The following is a 24,518-nucleotide window of genomic DNA, read 5'->3' as shown; positions in this document are numbered from 1 at the left end:
CTGTACTGTACTGTACTGTACATGCACATACAGGTCACGTGACTGCTCACCTGAACTCAGGTGTGAGGTTGGGTTTGATGGAGTAAAATCCCGCTGAGAGCGTGAGGAGCCAACGAGGCACCAGCATCCCTGCCTGACACTCCAGAAATGGCGCGGACCACTTTACTTGCGGGTTCTCGTGGGTGACGTCACTCTCCGCGTGCCGATCCCGGTGTCTGTCCCGGTCCCGAGAGGGAGCGCGCTTGTGAACGTGCGCGTGGTACCACTCGGTGTCGGGGGTGTGGCGCGCCAGGAGTTCGCGCGCCGACGCGGTCAGGTCCTGTATGTCGATCCCGGCGACGGTGTCGCGCGTAGCCTGCATGAGGAGACCCGCGTGACCTGACGTGATGTCAAACGCCACGAGCGCGCGGTGAACCCTGACGTCACCCTCCAAAACGCTCCGGACTAGCGCGCGGCACCACTGCGCCAGATTCAGGTCCCGGTCCTCATCCCGTAGCAACGCGGCGAGGAATCGCGTGGCGTGCGTAAGGGCGTTCAAGGCGCCGCGCGTGGAGACGTTCGGGCGCGAGTGCGGCTGCGTTTGCGCGCGCGGCCCGCTCTGTCGCCGCACGCTCAGCAGCTCGTAGCGCGCGGTGCAGTTTCCGCGCTCGAGCGCCGACGGATCGCCAGTGTGCAGAAACGCCGCCACTGCGCGCGGAAGGTCCGGTTTGGAGCAGCGCGCACCAATCAGCAATCCAACAAGCAGCAGCAAACACAGTCTGATCCCCGCCATGATCCCCGCGCCACCGGGTCCGATCTCACCGGTTTCCCATGCAGTAATCAGATAACCATCCTGTTATTATTGTTTGTTTATTCGGTGCACCTGTAGACAGACACGAAATTCCCGTTATTCTCACAACCGTTACACGCCCTCCTCAACGGTATCAGGTTCCCACCGTTCCTCGTTAACATATCCAATCCATTCAATCCATCCGTGCGCAGAAATGATAGAATAAATTAGATTTTCGTCTCGGTATCCTCTAACTCGGATAACAAACACTCTCCGCCCTCCCGCGCACAGCGGCTCCGTTACAGAACCAACAACAGCAGCATTACCCGTAATCTGACCAAGCCCCGCCTCTACGCTCACCTGATTCGCTGGGGGGAGGCTTTCCACTTTTGATTTGCGTGTGGTCCTTTCACCTGTCAGTCATTTTAACAGCGGCGTTGTCCAGCGCAATGTGCCCAGATTTCGAGTGGCATGATATAAGGGTAAACGTGGTACAGTTTAGCACGATGAACACAGAGGCGTTGGTATTCCTAGGTCAGCAAATATGTGCTGCATTGGCGCTCTGTCCACTATGTATTTCTGGCTTGTGCCCAGTGATTTCAGATGTCCTGAACAGAATATAGTGGTTACTGAATCAAATGTAGATGATTCAGTGGTATTACAAGGGGCATTTTAGGAACTTCATCTGGAAATAAATACAACCCCAAATCAGAAAAAGTTGGGACAGCATGGTTTCAGTGCAAGCAGAGTTTCTTGCACTGACTTTTATTTCATTGCAGACAGGATGAACCTGAGATATTTCATGTTTTATCTGCTCAACTTCATTTAATTTATTAATAAACATCCATTCCTGCATTTCAGGCCTGCCACACATTCTAAAAAAGTTGGGACAGTAAAGCATTTACCACTTTGTAATGTTGCCATTCCTTTTCACCACACTTAAAAGACGTTTTGGCACAGAGGATACCAAGTGATTTAGTGTTTCAGCTTTTGTTTTGTCTCATTCTTCCTGCAAACATGTTTTATCATGTTTCATCATGTTTTACTGATGCAACAGTACGGGGTCGTCGTTGTGGCATTTTTTGTTTCAAAATTCTACACACATTCTCTATTGGGGACAGATCAGGACTGCAGGCAGGCCAGTCCAGTACCCGTACCCTCTTCTTCCGCAGCCATGCCTTTGTAATGTGTGCTGCATGTGGTCTTGCATTGCATGGAGGTCCCTGGAAAAGATGAGAAGGATGAGAAGGAGCTTTTTTCCACAAGCTATTCGAGTCCTCAACGAAAATAGCATTTAGGACTAAATTTACACAACTTGCACAATCGTATATATATGTGTGTGTGTGTGTGTGTGTGTATGTAGACATATGTATGTGTATATAAGTATATGCGTGTATACAGTTTATATACAGTGTATCACAAAAGTGAGTACACCCCTCACATTTATGCAGATATTTAAGTATATCTTTTCATGGGACAACACTGACAAAATGACACTTTGACACAATGAAAAGTAGTCTGTGTGCAGCTTATATAACAGTGTAAATTTATTCTTCCCTCAAAATAACTCAATATACAGCCATTAATGTCTAAACCACCGGCAACAAAAGTGAGTACACCCCTAAGAGACTACACCCCTAAATGTCCAAATTGAGCACTGCTTGTCATTTTCCCTCCAAAATGTCATGTGATTTGTTAGTGTTACTAGGTCTCAGGTGTGCATAGGGAGCAGGTGTGTTCAATTTAGTAGTACAGCTCTCACACTCTCTCATACTGGTCACTGAAAGTTCCAACATGGCACCTCATGGCAAAGAACTTTCTGAGGATCTTAAAAGACGAATTGTTGCGCTACATGAAGATGGCCAAGGCTACAAGAAGATTGCCAACACCCTGAAACTGAGCTGCAGCACAGTGGCCAAGATCATCCAGCGTTTTAAAAGAGCAGGGTCCACTCAGAACAGACCTTGCGTTGGTCGTCCAAAGAAGCTGAGTGCACGTGCTCAGCGTCACATCCAACTGCTGTCTTTGAAAGATAGGCGCAGGAGTGCTGTCAGCATTGCTGCAGAGATTGAAAAGGTGGGGGGTCAGCCTGTCAGTGCTCAGACCATACGCCGCACACTACATCAAATTGGTCTGCATGGCTGTCACCCCAGAAAGAAGCCTCTTCTGAAGTCTCTACACAAGAAAGCCCGCAAACAGTTTGCTGAAGACATGTCAACAAAGGACATGGATTACTGGAACCATGTCCTATGGTCTGATGAGACCAAGATTAATTTGTTTGGTTCAGATGGTCTCAAGCATGTGTGGCGGCAATCAGGTGAGGAGTACAAAGATAAGTGTGTCATGCCTACAGTCAAGCATGGTGGTGGGAATGCCATGGTCTGGGGCTGCATGAGTGCAGCAGGTGTTGGGGAGTTACATTTCATTGAGGGACACATGAACTCCAATATGTACTGTGAAATACTGAAGCAGAGCATGATCCCCTCCCTCCGGAAACTGGGTCGCAGGGCAGTGTTCCAGCATGATAATGACCCCAAACACACCTCTAAGACGACCACTGCTTTATTGAAGAGGCTGAGGGTAAAGGTGATGGACTGGCCAAGCATGTCTCCAGACCTAAACCCAATAGAACATCTTTGGGGCATCCTCAAGCGGAAGGTGGAGGAGCGCAAAGTCTCGAATATCCGCCAGCTCCGGGATGTCGTCATGGAGGAGTGGAAAAGCATTCCAGTGGCAACCTGTGAAGCTCTGGTAAACTCCATGCCCAGGAGAGTTAAGGCAGTTCTGGGAAATAATGGTGGCCACACAAAATATTGACACTTCAGGAACTTTCACTAAGGGGTGTACTCACTTTTGTTGCCGGTGGTTTAGACATTAATGGCTGTATATTGAGTTATTTTGAGGGAAGAATAAATTTACACTGTTATATAAGCTGCACACAGACTACTTTTCATTGTGTCAAAGTGTCATTTTGTCAGTGTTGTCCCATGAAAAGATATACTTAAATATCTGCAGAAATGTGAGGGGTGTACTCACTTTTGTGATACACTGTATATACATCTGTATAGCATTATGTTGCACAGTTTCTACACTACTTGTCACTTTTACACACTTGTTCACTTTAAATTGCTCTTTAAATGATATTATATATACTGTACTACTACTATTATACTATTATATTATATAACTTTTCTACACTTTTCATTTAAAAACATTTCTATATTTTTTGTATAATATATATTTTGACTATTTTGTAGTTTTTGTAATTACTGTGGCAGAGCAGTCACAAAAGCATTTCACTGCCAGTTGTAATGTGTATGATTATGTATGTGACAAATAAACCTTGATTTTATTTTATTTTATTTTATTTTATTTAAAGATGCCGTCACAAAGGCAGCATATGTTGCTCTAAAATCTCCATGTACTTTTCTGCATTAATGTTGCCATCACAGAAGTGTAAATTACCTTTTCCAAGGGCACTGACACAGCCCCATATCATGACAGACCTTGGCTTTTGGACTCATTGCTGATAACAATCTTGATGGTCCTTTTTGTCTTCGGTCCGGAGCACGCGGCGTCCATTTTTTCCAAAAAAAAAAAAAAGACCTGGAATGCTGATTCATGTGACCACAATACACGTTTCCACTGTGTGATGGTCCATCCTAGATGCCTCAGAGCCCAGAGAAGTCGACGCCACTTCTGGACATGGTTAACATAAGGTTTCTTTTTTGCACAGTAAAGTTTTAAGTGGCATTTGTGCATGTAACTCTGTATTGTAGTGCTTGACAAAGGTTTGCCAAAGTAATCCCTCACCTATGTGGTTATATCAGCTATTGTTAAGTGGCGGTTCTTGATGCAGTGCCGTCTGAGGGATCAAAGAGCACGGGCATTCAGCTTAAGCTTGTGCACTTGGCCTTTACGCACTGAAATTCCTCCTGATTCATTGAATGGTTTAATGATATTATGCACTGTAGAGGGAGAAATATGCAAATCCCTCCCAGTCTTTCTTTGGGGTACATTGTTTTTAAACATTTCAATAATTTTCTCACGCATTTGTTGACATCATCTTTGCTTATCAAAGACTCAGCCTTTCCTGGATGCTGCTTTTGTACCAAACCATGATTACAATCACTTGTTGACATCACCTGTTTGAAATCACATCATTATTTAGTTTTTTCATCTTGTTACTAGTGTCTACACTAGTGTACTAGTGTATATTAACAAATTAAATGAAGTTAAGCAGATAAAAGCAGATAACTTTTTATCTGAAGTTAGGCAGATAAAACCCAAATGAAATATATTGGGTTCAAACTGTCTGCAATCAAATAAAAGTCAAAGTAAATGTAAGGAACACTGCATTTTTATTTTATTTGCATTTTCCATACTGTCCCAACTTTTTCTGATTTGGGGTTGTACATCAGCAATCAGCAGCATAGAAACTGCTAAGACAGTTAAAAAATATTCATGGCACTGCATAAACATGGAGTGAAACATTATCATAGAAAAAAACTAGACACTTAAACAGATAATGAAATGTTAGATTTTACATCATGACTTTTTCCAGTAAAAAACATTGGCTGTGTGGGTGTGCTGAGTGAAATGATGCTTCTGATTTCTTGCCCTTGTTTTGCATAGAAAAGTGGTAAAACTATTTGGGTAAACATTGATGTTTTTTCACTCTACTGCATTGCTTAGTATATGATAGTTAGCAGTCTAATGCTCTAGATCATTAGGACTTAACTTAAGTCTTAATCACAAGCAATGCTACTGAACTGGCCTTCACTGCTGCTGTACACTTTCGACCTCTGCTGTCTGGTCGAGGTACCTGTGCTAGCAGTGGGGGTCTCTGTAATAGCCTTGCAAGGCCACTTTAAAGTTATGTGCAATAAATAATCATGTAAAAACAGGCAAGATCAGAAACAATAATGTCACTGCTACAACACAAGCATTTAATTTAGCCTGTGACAGTCAGCAGGGCAAATACATCAGATGCCTTTCAAATGTTGGGGGAAAACAGCTCAGCCAGTGCAGTTCTTTTAAAGGAAGACTACATGTAATGGCATCAGCATCTCTAATGTGGGTCTAAATAATTAACACTTTACACTGATGTGTGCGGCATCTGTTGTATGTTTTATTTTTATATTTAATATTTAATAAGTGTTTACTGAGAGAATTGGTACAATCCTTCTTGGAAAGTTAGTCTTATAGACTTACCTGTACAGCTGTGACTCTAACTGTCATTCAATCACTTCAAATTTGTTTGTGATTTTTTCCAATATGTGATGTTTTCCAATCTGGATATACCCAATTTTCCTGTGCATTTTGGCTACCACTGTGACTTAGATGACACCCTTACTGGCTAACGAGTTCCCTAGCTAGCTTTTCCTCTTTCATACTAGACCGGTGGTGTATGTTGAACAATTGGGTTTGATCTTTGCTGTGAGAGGATTGGCATGCCCTCCTTGAGCTGTTACAGGTTTCTTGATGCAGCTTGGTGATAAACAAAAATCTAATCTACACAACAATGAAAGTTAGGGGGTCTGAATACTTTCTGAATCCACTGTAGATTTAGTATACTGTATTTAAAGCACAGTTTATGCTTTATAAATCCATACTGTAGATCTTGAGCACTGTAGAGTTGAACATCAGTTTACAAAGAGATAGCTCTTAACTTTTTTAACTCTTTCACTGTTCTGAGAGGTCTTAACTTCATCAGCATTAGCCAATCATACATAAAACTGACTAGTTATTGATGGTCAGCAGTCAGAGATAGATGTGACAGATCAGCTGATTTAATAATTCAGATAAATATTTCCACTAAAGAACCTACAGAATGTAAAACCTAGTATATAGCTGTAAATGTATTGTAGCTCATTAATTCTGAGTATAGATTCTAAATTTATTCAAAATATTCTATATTCTAAATATAGAGTCACTGTTGCAGAAATAGGTCCTGGACAGGGTGCAAGTGACACTCACTCAATTGTGAGCAATCTAGTTAATCTCTGTATATGTGTGAAGGTGGAATGTAACTGAAATAGCAAACTTTTAAATAGTAAGCCATGAAATGGTTTAATGGCCTGTGTGTTTGTGCCAGTGTTTCCAGGTGGCATCTGACCCACTGTAACCATGACATGGATGAAGCAGTTATAAAATTAATGAAAAATAATTATTATTTAACATAATTATGTAATGTATGCTCATTTAGTCAAAGAAGCATTTTAAGGTCAGCACTGATGGATGAGAAGCTCTGGCTTTGTCAATCAATATTTCAATTGAGCTCAAAGGTGTTTAGTGGGGTTAAGGTCATGCCACTGCAGTGTTTCCTTCCCAATTTATCTAATTATGTATTCATGGACTTGTTGAAAAAAAAAGCCTTTCACAAACTGTGAAATCACCAGCCACTTCTTTACATCAGCCAGTGGTGGATTCTTGTAGAGAGTCTGATTATGCCCTTTGTGTCCCTTCACTTCTTGTGGTGACACATTCACCAGTCACTGCTGTCAATGAGGAAAAACTAAATTGTAATTTTTATTGTGAGCCAGGAGCTTTTCTGTCAGTGCCTAGCCTTACAAATGCATTTTACTATATACACTATATTTGTAGAAATCCTTCCCATAATAGTGAAGATTTTTATAGGGTTAATCTATATTGATGCCCATGATGCCCATGTTCAACAATCTCAGGATCAGGTGTACATTTGGCAATATTGTGTATTTACATCTATCACTTGATAAGGTAACACACACTTCATGTGTGTATTTTTTACACATTAAATTGATGAATGACTATTGGAATGTGGTCTCTTTGTTATCTCATATGACCAGCATGAAGTGATTGAAATTCTACAACCACAAATCAGAAAAATTTGGGACTATAGAAATAAAAAACACAGTGTTCCTACTGTGATATTTCATATTTTGTCTGGCCATCTTCATTTCATTTGTTAATATAACATTTGTTAACTTCTGTTCCTGCATTTCAGGCCTGCAGCAAAGTGCAAAAACAGAACAATAAAGCATTTACCACTTTGTAATGTTGCCGTTCCTTCTCACAAAACTTAAAAGACATTTTGGCCATGAGGACACCACGTGATGTGTTTTAGCTGGTGTTTTGTCCTATTCTTTTTGCAAACACACCTTAAATTTTGCAACAGTACAGGTTGCCGTTGTCACATTTTCAAAATTCATTTTCAAAAATCATTTCAAAATTCTCCGCACATTCTCTGTTGGGGACAGGTCAGGACTGCAGGCAGGCCAGTTCAGTACTCGTATCCTCTTTATGCGCAGCCATGCCTTTGTAATATGTGCAGTATGTGCTTTAACATTGTCTTGGTGACAAATGCATGGACGTCCCTGGAAAAGATGCCGTCACAAAGGCAGCATATGTTGCTCTAAAATCTCAATTTTACTTTTCTGCATTAATGCTGCATCACAGAAGTGTACAGAAGAGACTGCCCATTTTTGCCCCTTAAACACTGCTTTCATGGATACTGCTTTTGTTCCAAATCATTATTACTGTAGCATTGACACAGAGTATTTTATTTAAGTGGGCGGGAGGATAGATATACGTACACACCTTTACCCGGGGAAGGGGGGAATATATACACACTTTAATACTTGTTATCTATGGACTGTTTTAGGGTTGAATCGAATTATGGTAGCAAGAGTCTGACCTAATGAACAAGACAGGTATCTTTTTATACCTATTTTAGCCACATTTACTAAGGATGCCAATAAATATACAAGTGCATTAAATACTAGTTTTAAATGTAAATAGTAAACAGCTATGAATCAAAGTACAAGAAGTAAATTAAACATTAGACACAGGACAGAGAGTACAAAGCACAGAGTGCAGAGTAGAGCATAAAAAGTGAAGAGAGCAGAGCACAAAGCACATAGTACAGATTAAAGAACATCACTCAGAGCACAGAAAAACTAAAGTACACAGCACATAGAACAGAGGCCAAAATACAGAGCACAGAACACAGCATACTGAGTAACAGGAACAGAACACAGAGTACGGAGTAAAGGGTACAGAGTAAAAAATGCAGATCACAAATTAGTGTAAAAAGTACACACCACAGAATAAAGATTAATGAGTACAGAACGCAGAACACTAAGCACAGGGTACAGAGCACAGAACAAAGGGTTCTACAGATAACAAAGTAAATAGAACAGAGCACAGAGTAAGAGTACAGAGTACACAACAGAGTATTTACATTCATAATACAATGTACATCGCACAGTACTCAGTACAGAGTACAGTACAACAGCGTACAAAGCACAGAGTATAGAACACAGAGTACATGGTACAACGCACAAAATTCAGAGTACAGGTCACATAATTTAGAGCACAGAGCACAGAATGCAGAGTAAATAGCCTGCATTACTTCACATCTACAGCAATGTAGAGCAGAATATTTAAGCACTGATTAATGATGATTAATTACAAACAGGTGAGGATGAACTGCAGTAACCATGGAAACAAGTCACCTTTCTGGGGGGTGCTGTCCTCTGGTGGTACAACATGGGAATGTTCAGAGTGGCTGTGATGAGCTTTAGCTTTACTCTTTGGTTCTGAACTCTATGCTAATGCTATAATGTGTCACACATGTCAGCTTTTCCAGTGTAATCTGTATTTTATTTGTACTGTAATGATTCCATTAAATGTGTATTTTAATAGAATAAAACCACTGTAATGTGCATTTACATCTGGTGAACATTTTACCACCTGTAAGGATTTCAGTGTAATATACAATTTACTTGTAAAAAAAACATGCATTAAAAACAATTTATAGGCCGCTCAGGTGGCGCAGCGATAAAGTACGCTAGTGCACCAGAGTTGGGGTTCTGAATGCATCGCATCGAATCTCGACTTTACCTTTCCGACTGGGTTGGGTGGCAGCATGAACAACGATTGACTGTTGTTCAGGGTTAGAGGGTAGAGAGTCAGATCATAGGTCCTCATGACTAAAAAATAAATAAAAATCTGTGAGTCAATATACACTGCTCAAGAAAATGAAGGGAACACTTAAATCACACATCGGATCTTGTTGAACAAAAGATTCAAGTTGAAAATCTTTACTGATATAAATGGTGTAATTAGTTAAGAACAAAAATCAAAGTAAAACTAGTAAACTAGTAAAAGTAGAATTTCTGTGAATTTCATCACGGCAACTCATAATGTTACTTAGCAGTGTGTATGGCCCCCAAGTACCTTTATGCACTCCCAGCAATGTCTGGGCATGCTGCTGATGAGACGGCAGAGGGTGTCCTGGGGGATGTCCTCCCAGACCTGGATTAGGGCATCAGTGAGCTCCTGGACAGTCTGTGGTGCGACTTGGCGGCGTTGGATGCACTGATACATAAAGTCCCAGAGGTTCTCAATTGGATTCAGGTCTGGGGAATGTGAGGGCCAGTCAATGGCATCAATGCCTTCATACTCCAGGAACTGCCTACACACTGGGCATTGTCCTGCACCAGGAGGAACCCAGGGCCCACTACACCAGCGTAAGGTCTGATAATAGCTCTGAGGATTTCATCTCAATATCTAACAGCATTCAGGGTACCGTTGGCTATCACGTGGAGGTTTTTGCGACCCTCCAAGGATATTCCCAGACCATCACTGACCCACCAACAAACGGGTCATGCTGGATGATGTTGCAGGCAGCATAACATTCACCACGGCATCTCCAGACATGTGACGTGCTCAGTGTGAACCTGCTCTCATCTGTGAAGAGAACGGGGCGCCAATGGTGGACCTGCCAGTTTTGGTGTTCTCTGGCGAATGCCAATCGAACTGCATGGTGTGGGGCTTTAAGTACAGGTCCAACTAGAGGACGTTGGGCTCTCATGCCACCCTCATGGAGTCTGTTTCTGACAGTTTGTTCAGAAACATGCACACCAGTAGCCCGCTGGAGGTCACTTTGTAGGGCTCTGGCAGTGCTTCTCCTGTTCCTCTTTGCACAAAGGAGCAGGTACCAGTCCTGCTGCTGGGTTGATGCCCTTCTACGATCCTATCCTTCTGTCCTTGTGCCTGTGTCCTGTGTAATAATTTAAGAGAGGTAGAAATTTGTGGATATAAAAATAATCAATATGGCCAGCAATCAAGTATTTGGACACCCCTCCAAATGAGTGCGTAACAGGTGAGTAAAAATCTTTACATTTTATTATCATGTTTTACCACAGCACAGGGTCATGGTGGGTCTGTCTTCTAAAAAGCTATGCAAGAACATGTGTGATGCCAGGCATTTCAATATATCCCAAAGGTGTTCATAGGGGTTGAGGTCAGGACCCTGTGCAGGCAGCTTGTACTCTTTCTCATTAAACTTGTTAAACCCTGTCTTCATAAACCTCACTTTTGCACACAGGGACACAGTCAGGCTGGCACTATGAAGTGCCCTCTGTAAGAATGATCACTTCAAAATGTATCACAACCTTATCCATGCTTTTTGAAAACTGGACATTTGAGCTTCTTCCACCATCTGCTGGACAATAAACATTCCTACACTCCCTCCCATCTGAGAGCTCATAAAACAGTTCTTGTTCTATGTGTTCAACAGTAGTATTTGCTTTTTATATTAACCTATTTAAAGCAGTTTAGTTTTCTATGGTGTTGGGTCACAATAGGATCAAGTCAAATTTAATTGTATGACGCATTAAATGATGCACATCATCTCAAAACAACTTCATGGATTTCAGAACAACAGTAGCAGAAAAAAAACTACTACAAGGAAGAAACCCTGAGAAAGTACCACTTCTGTCTCTAGCTGCTGAACAGTGTGTAGTTCAAATGTAATTTAAATGATGTAATGTATAATATTTGTTCATTTTAATTAATTTCATTTTATCAACTGCTTTATCCTGGTTAGGATTGCAGTGAGTCCAATTTCATTGAAAAACACTGAACACAAGGCAGGAATACCCTGGACAGAGTGGCAGTATATTGCAGGGCTTAGAGCATAACCTTTAGGCATAGCCAATCAGGTCTGGTCAGCTGTTAGCACGACGGAGATTCAAACCTAAGTCTCAGTGGTCTTTATAACATTTGTATATTACTAATAATGTATTTAGAATTTGAAGGTAAAACATTACATATGAGATACGGTACAATGCAGTGCAGAGACGAAGGCTGCAGTCTAACCTGAGGTGATCATAAAATGGTCACTAATACAATGCAAGCAATTTAAAGTTAAGGGTGTTCTTTAGGGGCTTGAACCAGCAACCTTCTAATCACTAATCCAGTACCTTGGCCACTAAACTATTACTGCTTTACTGTTGGAATCTGATTGAGACTGTCCACAGCAGTGTTGTTTCAATCTGAAGTGTAAAATAATGTGCACTGTAAGGGGCCCACAAAACTCAACATAACTTTAATTCAGAGAACTGGGGTTCACCTCAAGCTTTAAACTCTTGGCCCTAATGTTCTTACCCTGAATAGAAACATCAAAATAAAAGCTGAAACACTAAATCACTTGGTATCCTCGGTGCCAAAACATCTTTTAAGTGTGGTGAAAAGTTATGGCAACATTACAAAGTGGTAAATGCTTTACTGTCCCAACTTTTTTTGGAATGCGTTGCAGGCCTGAAATGCAGGAATAGATTTTTAATAATAAATTAAATGAAGTTGAGCAGACAAAACATGAAATATCTCAGGTTTATCCTGTCTGCAATGAAATAAAAGTCAAAGTAAATGTAAGACACTGTGTTTTTTTTATTATTTGCCTTTTCCATGCTGACCCAACTTTTTCTGATTTGGGGTTGTAGAAAGACCGCCTTGATTGTTTAGCTGTTATATCTGCAAGTGGTGGCTACTCTGATGAGTCAAAAGTCTAAACAACAGACAAAATTATTCCATTATTTATTTTTATCTTAAGTTTTATTTGTTCTATGCTTTAATTTCAAAGTACATTTAAAACATTAAACTGTGTAAATATCAATAAAATCTGGAAAAATTGGGGTGTTCTAAAACTTTTGACCGGTTGTGTACATTTATACATTATATTGCCAAAAGTATTTGCTTGTCTGCCTTCACACACATATGAACTTGAGTGACATCCCATTCTTAATCCATAGGGTTTAATATGATGGCGGCCCACACTTTGCAGCTATAACAGCTTCAACTCTTCTGGGAAGGCTTTCCACAAGGTTTAGGAGTGTGTTTATGGGCATTTTTGACCATTCTTCCAGAGGCGCATTTGTGAGGTCAGACACTGATGTTGGACAAGAAGGCCTGGCTCGCAGTCTCCGCTCTAATTCATCCCAAAGGTGTTCTGTTGAGTTGAGGTCAAGACTCTGTGCAGGCCAGTCAAGTTCTTCCACACCAAACTCGCTCATCCACGTCTTTATTGACCTTGCTTTGTGCACTGGTGCGCAGTCATGTTGGAACAGGAAGGGGTCATCCCCAAACTGTTCCCACAAAGTTGGGAGCATAAAATTGTCCAAAATCTCTTGGTATGCAGAAGCATTAAGAGTTCCTTTCACTGAAACTAAAGGGTCGGCCCAACTCCTGAGAAACAACCCCACACCATAATCCCCCCTCCACCAAACTTTACACTTGGCACAATGCAGTCAGACAAGTACCGTTCTCCTGGCAACCGCCAAACCCAGACTCGTCCATCGGATTGCCAGACAGCGAAGCGTGATTCGTCACTCCAGAGAACACGTCTCCACTGCTCTGTAGCTCTCTACACACTGTTCTTGAGCTAATCTGAAGGCCACATGAAGTTTGGAGGTCTGTAGCGACTGACTCTGCAGAAAGTTGGCAACCTCTGCGCACTATGCGCCACAGCATCCGCCGACCCTGCTGTCATTTTACGTGGCCTACCACTTTGTGGCTGAGTTGCTGTCGTTCACAATCGCTTCCACTTTGTTATAATACCACTGACAGTTGACTGTGGAATATTTAGTAGCGAGGAAATTTCACAACTGGACTTGTTGCACAGGTGGCATCCTATCACGGTACCACGCTGGAATTCGCTGAGCTCCTGAGAGCGACCCATTCTTTCACTAATGTTTGTAGAAGCAGTCTGCACGCCTAGGTGCTTGGTTTTATACACCTGTGGCCATGGAAGTGATTGGAACACCTGAATGCAATGATTTGGATGGGTGAGTGAATACTTTTGGCAATAGTGAGGCAGGACCCACCGTGATCCTGATTAGGATAAAATGGTGGTATACCATTAAAATAAAACTTACTTCACCTTTATTGTCGAAAAGCGACACATAAGCAGTTAAAACCCAGCAGCTTGGAAAACCACAGTGATGCGCATGCGCGGCACGTATCGCCAAACGATTCTTCGTGTTTGACCCGCCTTTGTTGTAAATCCGTGTTATGGTTGGTGACTTTTGTACGTCACTGTATTCAGTGTTTGTTATGATTGGTCAGTTGTGTGAGAAGCGCATAATTTTTGTGCTCTCATAGGTCAGTGCTGGAGGATCTAGAGGAATAGGACAGGCTGCTTAATCTTATGCAGTAGCTGTAGCGTGTAGTGGTCTGTGTAAGCGCAGAGGCTGAGACGCACCATGTTTATTACAGAGTAAGTTTTTCATTCTTTTCGTGTATTTCCATTTTATTTCATTTTAATTAATAAGTGCCTCTGGTAAGAAGAAAGGTTGGTGAGTTGGTTTGGACTTGTTAACGTGTATCAAATCTGTGAATATATCAAATATAGTGTTTTTTTGTCTAAGAGTTAGCGAGCTAGCTGAGCTGCAGTGATTTGTGTGTGGTTGTTATGGAGCTTCACTGAGTAATGTTTCTCTCTTATGTTTTATGGTTTGAAATACAGCTACAAGAACAGAATTAGTTATTTCTAGTTATTAATACTAATAATTAACAGTAATTAAACCAGCATTGCGCAAATGAAACCTGCTGCTATTAACAAATGTCATTAAATATAGAACATCTGTATTTTTGCTCCATAACATCTGCATTATTGCATAGGTGGTGCAGGACCTGATCTATACAGTGTTACAAAGTGTCTCTAGTGCCTATTACGATATTTATTACAATAAAATAATGCATAAACGTCATTTATACACTGCCTGGCCAAAAAAAAAGGTCACCACCTGGATGTAACTAAGCAAATAGGTAAGAGCCTCCCACTGGATAATTACTGCATGGGTGATTATGTTTCAGCTGGCAACAAGTTATTTAACCGTAACTGATGCAGTGAGTAGCTTCTCATTTGTTAAACAACCATGTTGAAAGACACATCCTGTGGTCATGGAAAAGATGTTCCTCTGTTTCAGAAGGGTCAAATTATTGGCATGCATCAAGCAGAGAAAACATCTAAGGAGATTGCTGAAACTACTAAAATCGGGTTAAGAACTGTCCAACGCATTATTAAAAAGTGGAAGGACAGTGGGGAAACATCATCTTCGAGGAAGGAATGTGGTCAGAAAAAAATCTTGAATGATCGTGATCGGCGATCATTTAAACGTTTGGTGAAATCAAATGGTAGAAAAACTACAGTAGAACTCAGGGATATGTTTAATAGTGAAAGTGAGAGCATTTCCACACACACAATGCGAAGGGAACTCAAGGGATTGGGACTAAACAGCTGTGTAGCCTTAAAAAAACCACTTGTCAGTGAGGATAACCGGCAAAAACGGCTTAAATTTGCTAGGGAGCATAAAGATTGGACTCTGGAGCAATGGAAGAAGGTCATGTGGTCTGATGAGTCCAGATTTACCCTGTTCCAGAGTGATGGGCGCATCAGGGTAAGAAGAGAGGCGGCTGAAGTGATGCACCCATCATGCCTAGTGCCTACCGTACAAGCCTGTGGGGGAGGTGCTATGATCTGGGGTTGCTGCAGTTGGTCAGGTCTAGGTTCAGCAACGTTATGTGCCCAAAGAATGAGGTCAGCTGACTACCTGAATATACTGAATGACCAGGTTATTCCATCAATGGATTTTTTCTTCCCTGATGGCACGGGCATATTCCAAGATGACAATGCCAGGATTAATCGGGCTCAAATTGTGAAAGAGAGCATGAGACATCATTTTCAGACATGGATTGGCCACCACAGAGTCCAGACCTGAACCCCATTGAGAATCTTTGGGATGTGCTGGAGAAGACTTTGCGCAGTGGTCCAAATCTCCAATACAAGATCTTGGGGAAAAATTAATGCAACTCTGGACAGAAATAAATGTTGTGACATTGCAGAAGCTTGTGGAAACGATGCCACAGCGAATGCGTGCCGTAATCAAAGCTTAAGGCGGTCCAACCAAATATTAGAGTGTGTGACTTTTTTTTTTGGCCAGGCAGTATATGTTGCTAGTACAGGTATTTTAGATGTACAGTGGAGACCATAAGTCTGAAACGTCTTGTGTTTTTGGATTTAGTCAGCACATGAATTTGACCTAAATAGTGAAATCTTTGAAAAATTTACAGAAATGTCTTAGTATTTGGTATGCTAAATTTATAACAGATATTGACACATCATTTAAATTTATTTAAAGCTTTACAATATTTGTGAACTTATCGTCCAGGCCCAACCATAATACCAGCACTGCATTACAAAAAATATTTATTAACCTCCAACTTCGCTACAGAACAGAACAATCCCTGCTGGTCGTGTTGCCCAATCCACTCGGATTCATTTATTTTTCTCTTTGATTTTACGCTGCACATCAGAGCACAAACGCTACTTTTTGACGTGCATTTTTGGACATGGTATCACTAAACTCCAATTCACTTCTCGCGTTTATTTTCATGACAAACTGTAGTTTGGGAGACCAGAGAAGCTCGCCTGCGATTCCAGTTGGTGATAGATAGATGGTGTAGTGTGAAACCCCCTATCGCCGATCAGTCGTGTAGTGTGAAAGCCACACCGACTTGAAAGACTCCCGATTACAAGAGATCCAGTCGTGTAGTGTGAACTGTACAGCGATCTGTCGACTTGGAAAGTCGTGTAGTGTGAACTTGGCATTAGGGGCCCAACAACCTTTTGATTGCCACTGCCGTAATAGGAACTCTAAGAGGAAGAGGAACTGTAACATAAGAGGAACTCTAGTGTTTTATCCAAAGGAAGCTGACATACAAATTTTCATTCAAATTGTTTAACGGATTTTATGATTTTTTTTTATTTTTTATCAGACCTTATATTAACAATGAGCACAATGGAGTAACACACCCTGATAATGCCATTCCTTCACAGGGCTTTGGTCATCCACCCTTTCTCCTCGGGCATAACCCGTCATGTCAGTTAGTGTACTCCAGACAGGCCAGTAGCACCTGTGTGCCACCCAAGCACCCATAAAGTTTGTGTTCATGTCTTTTGGATTTGTAAAATTGTAAAATAATTGTGATATTGTCTTGACTGTATTGAACATTCAATCTGGCAGATGCACATTTGGACATGAATGTATTTATGAGATATAACTAGGGATGTAACGATACACTCTACCCACAATGCGATACGTTTTACGATACGATTTTTTTAACTAAATGAAATTGAAGACAAATTATGACAAAGTTTATTTTTATTATTTCTCTTTAAAAAATAACATTGAAAGTGAATATTGATTAATTTTACATGAATTACCATGAATTACCGTGGAACATGTGCACCGATTTTTAACTGTCTTGTGGTGCATCGTTACATCCCTAGATATAAATGCATATAATTACTACACAATTGTGGTTTAGAATGGTAGACCAAAGGTTTAATGTTTCACTACCACTTATAAAGAAAACTCTTCGATTTAAAGTGCTGCTGATATTAGATTCAGTATTATTTTGTATATAAACTCTGCTGTTTATATACAAAAGCTCCATCCCAAATAATTTGCTTCTCCTTCTGTTGTACACATTGGTCAGAACTGTTCTATTGAAATTAAAATAATAGCCGTTTAACGGGCTGGTACACCACTGTAGAGAGATTAAACGTTCAAAGTCACCGACCTGGCCAGGCATCCACACAAACACAATTGGCCGTGTTTAAGGGAGGATGGATCGGATGGGGTCTCTTCTCGCTGCCTCAGCCATATGCAGTTGTTTGGACTGGTCCAGGTGCCTGTGTGAGTGGGGAGATTCACATGGTGTTTAGCATGGCTCCCCGTACACAGTACAGCTTTGTGTTGGAACCCAACACTGACAGGTGATAAAAAGCAGCCGTAGATTGGACATGTACTGGAAGGGGGCGTACGGTGATCGGGCTATCCTTGATCAGATCACGGGTTGTTCAAGCGACAGTGGATTCACAATCAGGAATTGGAAATAGCTAGATTGGGGGATAACTGAAGCAGCTGACCATTCTCGGATCTGCATGTTTTAGTTGGAAAAACTGTTTGTGACACCCTTGGCAGTAACAATTGCAATCAAAAGTTTGCAATAACTTTCATTAATGAATCTTTTCCATATCTGTGGAGGTATTTTGTTCTCTTCTTTGCAGAATTGCTCTTATTTGGCTACATTAAAAGGTTTTCCAGCATAAACTGTCCGTTTAAGGTCTCGCCACAGAATGAAGGAACATACTTACAATCTAACTGTGGGTTATAGTCCTTTGCTAAAATAAGAATGTGTGTTTTTCTTTTTGTGTATGTAGCTGAGCTTTAATTACCAGACACCACTGAGTCTTTCTGTCCTTTCGCTTCAAACATTACATTCTACATAATTGTACCTTTTGTGTGCAGTGTGTGTAGCATTTTATTCTGGCCTACAGAGTCGTGTGACGAATCCTGTCCAGCGTGGCAGGCGCCCTGGATCGAGCTTTGTTTAATTGATGATGAAATATCATGTTTCAAATTCTCTCTCATGTTTCCTACTGGCTCAGCCATTCATGTTGCAATGGAAGACAGATGCCTTTCAGGGCAGAAGATCTAAGCTTCTCCGATAACCTTGTTTTAAAAAGTCATTTAGAGTGAGTAGCGTCTTCTTTAACAGCCTGCAGGTCCTTAAAATCCTTCATATGATCATCACAAACAATTGTCCATAAGTACAAAGTACACAGTCTCTTAGCCAAGGTTGGGGATAAAAACTGTCGTTCTGAGATGGACAGATGTGATTTAGTTACCACAAACAGGTCTGCTATGAATTAAAAGCTGCTGCCTAGAGTCATACAAACATTCTGGCATTGGCGCAGGGGGGGAGGTCAAAGCTGGCTCGAATAAAGTTTGTTGCTGATCAAATTATTTAAAAGCTTGTTTGACTGTCAACACTTTCACTTGTGTTCTGGCAGATGCAGTTGTTTGCATTACATCTGACTATTCTGACATCTCATTTCAGTATAATGTGTCAGTTGGAGTTTTCTTTCTGCCATTAATCTTCACAATTATTGTCACCCCGAAGTAAGGCCCTACCTAATTCAAGGCAGTGAAAATCGCGCTGACCTGTCGAGGCATGGACTCCACTAGACCCCTGAAGGTGTACTGTGGTATCTGGCGCCAAGATGTTAGCAGCAGATCCTTTAGGTGGGGCCTCCATGGATCAGACTTGTTTGTCCAGCACATCCCACAGATGCTCAAATGGATTGAGATCTGGGGAATTTGGAGGCCAAGTCAACACCTCACCTGACTGGTCTGCGGCTATGCAGACAACAAACTGCGATGCTCCAGCATTAACTTCTTCAGCAATTTGAGCTACAGTAGCTCGTCTGTTGGATCGGACCACACGGGCCAGCTTTTGCTCCCTATGTGCATCAATGAGCCTTGGTCGCCCATGACCCTGTTGTCAGTTTACCACTGTTCCTTCCTTGGACCACTTTTGATAGATACTGACCACTGCAGACCGGGAACACCCACAAGAGCTGGAGTTTTGGAGATGCTCTGACCCAGTCGTCTAGCCATCACAATTTGGTCCTTGTCAAACTCGCTCAAATCCTTACAGTTTACCATTTTTCCTGCTTCTAACACATCAACTTTGAGGATAAAATGTTCACTTGCTGCCTAATATATCCCACCCACTAACAGGTGCCATGATGAAGAGATAATCAGTGTTATTCACTTCACCTGTCAGTGGTCATAATGTTATGCCTAGTCGGTGTATATTCATTGAAAAAAATACTTCATTTTGCTTCATTTTGTTTCTAAGGATTTCTAGGGGTGGGATTAATTAATAGTCAATCAGAATCACTAGAGGGAAAATAGGAGTATATTTAATATTTAATGTGACACCATCATGTTTTAGATTTGGACTGCTTGCTTTATGTCTGGAGGAATTTATGCTGTAGCATTTTTTTTTCCTTTTGTAAAACAACCTCGACTGTGCCAGCTGACAAAACTGTCAAACTAAAGAAGCATTTTTACGTTTAGATACATTCCAGGAATCGCTCAATGTTGAATCCCACAAAACCAAACTAGTCAGTTTAAAATGCTAAATAATAAATCATAGGTGACCATAAAAAGACACCATGACACATTAGGTGGCTTTCATGTGGTATGTAAGGCTGGGCACATATTGATGCCTGCAGCGGTGTTTACACTCTTCATGTGATATACAGCTTTCTGCAGGTCGTGCCACTGAGCAGCAAGCTTGAAAACAATCCTTAATATTGACTGACTGTACTGGTTTATTCATATGCAGTTTTGTATGAAATTTAGTGTACAACCCCAAATCAGAAAAAGTTGGGACAGTATGGAAAATGCAAATGAATGTCTTTCCTACACTGACTTATTTAATTGCAGACATATTCATTTGTTAATATACAGTCTTGCAGTTCAGACCTGGAACACAAACAGGAGGGATGGCAAAGCATTTACCACTTTGTAATGTTGCCATTCCATCTCACTATACCTAAAAGACATTTAGGCACTGAGAATACCAATTGATGAAGGTGTTTTGTCCCATTCTTCCTGAAAACACGTAAGGTGTGCAACAGTACAGAGTTGTCTCTATTGGGGTAGACAGGAAGGCCAGTCCAGTACTCGTACCCTCTTCTTCTGGAGCCATGCCTTTGTAATGTGTGCAGCATGTGGTTTTGCATCGTCTTGTTGAAAAATGCATGAAAGTCCCTGGAAAAGATGACGTCTTGAAGGCAGCATACGTTACTCTAAGATCTCAATGTACATTTCTGCATTAATGCTGCCATCACAGAAGTGTAAATTACCTTTGCCAAGGGCACTGTCTTTACACCCTGAGATTCTTACAGATTCTTTAATCATTATCATTTAATCATTTAATGATCTTATGCACAGTAGAGAAAAAATATGCAAATCCTTTTTTGAGCAACATTGTGTTTAAACATTTCAGTAATTTTTTTCATGTATTAATTGACATACTGGAAATCGTCTGCCCATCTTTGCTGTGCAAACTCAGAATTTCTTTGCCCCCCAAAAATGCAATGCTTTTAGCTTAAAGTGGAACACAGCACTTCACACCGTTCATGAAATGGTGAGAATCAGTTTCTCTCTGCCATGTCTGCCATGAAGAGATCAGTGGCAAACTGGGTCAAAGTTCAGTCTGGTTGGAACTTTGCTGCAAGCATTAAAAAATCCTTGTCAAATTGGCAGGTGTACTTGGGAAAATAGTACTGCACCCAGTCACTGCACTACTGAAATAGTGCAGTGACTGGGAAAACGGCACTGCTTTGTTTCATAGGAAACACTGGCACAGCCAGCAAATCATGTGATTGCAGCCTAGGATTAACTAACTACTTTCCATGACAATGTCATTGGCTCATGCTACTCTATACTGTTATATATATTTAAGTGATGTTAAGTCGATTCTGACTCCTGGTGACCTTATTGATTGTGTTTCTTCAAAATATTGTGTCTACTGTTTGGGTCTTTAGGATTCTCAATGGCTTGTTCATTGTTCTTCCAGTTGTATCCATCCATCTTCTTTCTCTTTTACCGTTAACTTTTCCAAGCTTAACTGTTTTTTCTATTAAACGAGACCGATTGCGTCATGCTTTCTCTCCACCAATGCCGATCCCTGCTCTGATTGAGGAGAACGAAGCTAACCCACGCCCCCTCCAAGACGTGGGCAGCATGCCGTATGCATCTTATCACCTACATTTGGACAAGTGCAGTGCAGCTCAGCATTTTGTACGGAGAGACACACCCTGATAGCACTCTTTTCTCATCTCTGTGCAGGTGCCATCAATCAGCCAGCAGAGGTCGTAATTGCACCAATCATGGGAGAGAGACCCCATCCGGCTTAGTCCCGCCCATATCTGAACAACAGGACAATCGTTGTTCATGTGGCCGCTCAGCCTAGCCGGCAGGCAGAGCAGAGATTAGATACGATGTGTTCAAGATCCCAGCTCTGGTGTTCCAGCATGTGTTTTTACCGCTGCGCCACCTGAGCTGCCTTTTTTTGTCTTCTTTACTATCAAGTCTTTGCCAACACCAAAGTTCAAAGGCATCAATATTCTTACTGTCCAGAATTTTAACTGTCCAGCTTTTGTATCCATACAAACCACAGAGAAGACCATACTCTCTACAATTCGGATCTTTGTTTGAAGAGACAATCTTTTCCAATTTCTTTATTCTTGTTCTGACAAGTGCAAAGAAGAATTATGATGTTTGGTTGTTTCTAGAAAAAGTAGTGTAAATGACAAAGATGAAAACCAAACATGGATAGTTGAGGTATGATACCAACTCTACCTGCTCCCCATATTTTAAAGTCTTAGTTATTGTAGAGTGCCCTGTGCTGGCCTTATATTTGGTAATATTAAAAATAGAACTTCTAGATTTGAAAGGAATTTGATGAATAAACATTAGACCCACTGGTTAGTCATTTTAAAAACTGTTCTGATTTTTATTTTCTGCTCGCTCAGTTTGCATTTATAATTTCATGTTACAAAGTTACCGTTTTAACTGTGTGCCTAACAATTAACAGTATTATAGTGGTGTGTAGCTGAGTGCACTGTAGCCAGACAGGCTCATCACAGCACAGGTCGAAGTTCAGTTCTAAGGGGGGGTTTAGCTCTAGATTAACAGTGCAAATATATACAAAACAGCAAGGTACACCAACTTTGTGTTCTGACTGTATGTGAGTGATGGTTAACCCAGAGCTGGCCAGTACAGGTTCAGACTAGACTAAAATAAAATAAGATTATAGATAATGGACTCTGCTAATTAGCTTGTTTGATTTGCGAAATACTGTGGTACCTTGTAACTCAACGTTCTCTAAACTTAAACTCTTTACAAATCAACGCCCTTCGTTGAGAAATTTGTACCCTTAAACTTAACATTTCCCTTAAACTCAACGTGTTCACCTTTAAAAAAAAAAAAAAGTTGATTCATTTAATTTGGTTGGTTGTTTTTTTTTTTGCCTCAAACATCTACCCACAATTGCCAATAAATACGAAGTGAAAACAGGGTTTCGAAAATATGCAATTTTATTTTACTGCCAAAAATGGTTTATTTAGGGGTTACATATCTGTACACACCCTTAGCCTAATACTTGGTTGATGCACCTTTGACAGCAATTACAGCTTCAAGGCGTCTTGGAAAAGAAGCTACGAGCTTGGCACACTTGTTTCTGGACATTTTTACCCATTCCTCATGGCTTGATGGATTTGAATTTATTTGTGTGTGTGTTTGTTTTCAGGGCCATAAGGATGAGCCGTCGACAATGCTAGCTCCACCATGGGGAGTGTCACTCTCCGATACTTCTGCTATGGCTGTCTCTTCACGTCTCTGACCTGGTCCGTCTTGCTCTTCCTGTACTTTAACTTTAGCCAGGAGATCCGCCTGTCCTCCAGCCATGTGCCCATCCAGGGGTCACAACACCGCTTCCAACCCCGCTTCACTCGCCGCCCAGCACTGCTCAGCAAAGCACATGGGCACAACGCCCTCCGGAACAACCTTGCACCTGAAATGGGTAAGTGAGTAGGCAGCAATACTAATGTGATTATTTATGGATACTCTCACTCGTAGTTGAGGTCCTCGAAGTCGTGGCCTATCAGTGGTGCAAAAACTACTGTGGTTCTTACAGTCGGTAGTAAAATAAGTCATTTTGATTCAGTTCTTTTAGTATGATCACCCGAGTCTGTATGGACTTTGTTTGTTATACAGTATGAGTGTATTGGGGGTTGGAAATACAGACAGGAAAATAAAACATGTTCAGTGTGTGGTATGGGCTCGCGTTCTATGCACATCTGCTACAGCTGGCATGCATTAAAAAGCTTGTTTGAATAGAAGCATAATTTGAATACACATCTGTTGCACCAAACACGGCACACAGACCGAGTCCATACTTCAAAACCACAGAAAATATTTCTGGTATATCAATATGTAAATATTTATACTTTAGTGTCGAAGCTGCTTTTGAAGTAACGAGGTCAGTTGATACAACAATAGCATAATGAGGGCAAATTGTCTGATGTAACTGTCTGACATATTTTCATTAATCGGGTTTAAGTCTGAAGTGCCATTATCAGACATCCCAAGTTGCAAAAACTCATTTCAGGGAGGTACCCCCGGACCAGGACCTCGACCCCCCCTAGCCCAAGAAAAAAAAAGCTTAAAAACCTCTCGCACACACCAAAGGATATGGGTGATAACAGAACTTTTAGGAGCTGCTAACTGAGCTACTAAGCTAACTGTTCGCGTCACAAACACATTAATGTGTACTACATAGTGCACTAGATATTGTGAAAGATAATAGATTTATGTTCCCTACATAGTGCACTAGATTGTATATTAGAAAAGAATTTATGTTCCTTACTTAGTGCACTAGATAGTGTACTAGATAATAGACTTGTTTCTTACATAATGCTTTAGGTAGCGTATTAGTTAACGGATTTAGGTTCCCTACATAGTGCACTAAATTGTATATCAGATAACAGATTTATGTA

At 41.1% G+C, this 24,518-nt stretch overlaps 2 protein-coding genes across 3 annotated transcripts in view; one reads left to right on the top strand and one right to left on the bottom strand.

Moving 5' to 3' along the window:
- The window catches only part of gpr158a (G protein-coupled receptor 158a), a 128,035-nt gene extending 127,114 nt beyond the window's left edge, over positions 1 to 921 (bottom strand). Inside the window, exon 1 of the mRNA XM_062992017.1 lies at positions 51 to 921. Coding sequence (XP_062848087.1) covers positions 51 to 772 — 722 coding nt within the window. The 5' untranslated portion in view covers positions 773 to 921. The remainder of the gene's footprint in view (positions 1 to 50) is intronic.
- A 13,333-nt stretch (positions 922 to 14,254) lies between these two features.
- The window catches only part of galnt11 (UDP-N-acetyl-alpha-D-galactosamine:polypeptide N-acetylgalactosaminyltransferase 11 (GalNAc-T11)), a 30,847-nt gene continuing 20,583 nt past the window's right edge, over positions 14,255 to 24,518 (top strand). The window contains exons 1-2 of one of the 2 annotated variants that reach the window (XM_062991118.1): positions 14,255 to 14,309; positions 23,270 to 23,542. In XM_062991118.1, coding sequence (XP_062847188.1) covers positions 23,308 to 23,542 — 235 coding nt within the window. In that variant the 5' untranslated portion in view covers positions 14,255 to 14,309; positions 23,270 to 23,307. Of the gene's footprint in view, positions 14,310 to 23,269; positions 23,543 to 24,518 lie in introns of those variants that run through there. The other variant, XM_062991119.1, reaches the window with a different exon arrangement.

This window comes from Trichomycterus rosablanca, chromosome 3 (genome assembly GCF_030014385.1).
Source record: "Trichomycterus rosablanca isolate fTriRos1 chromosome 3, fTriRos1.hap1, whole genome shotgun sequence".
NCBI lineage: Eukaryota > Metazoa > Chordata > Actinopteri > Siluriformes > Trichomycteridae > Trichomycterus > Trichomycterus rosablanca.
Note: the sequence above shows the minus strand (reverse complement) of the source record. Positions and strands in the feature narration are given on the sequence as shown.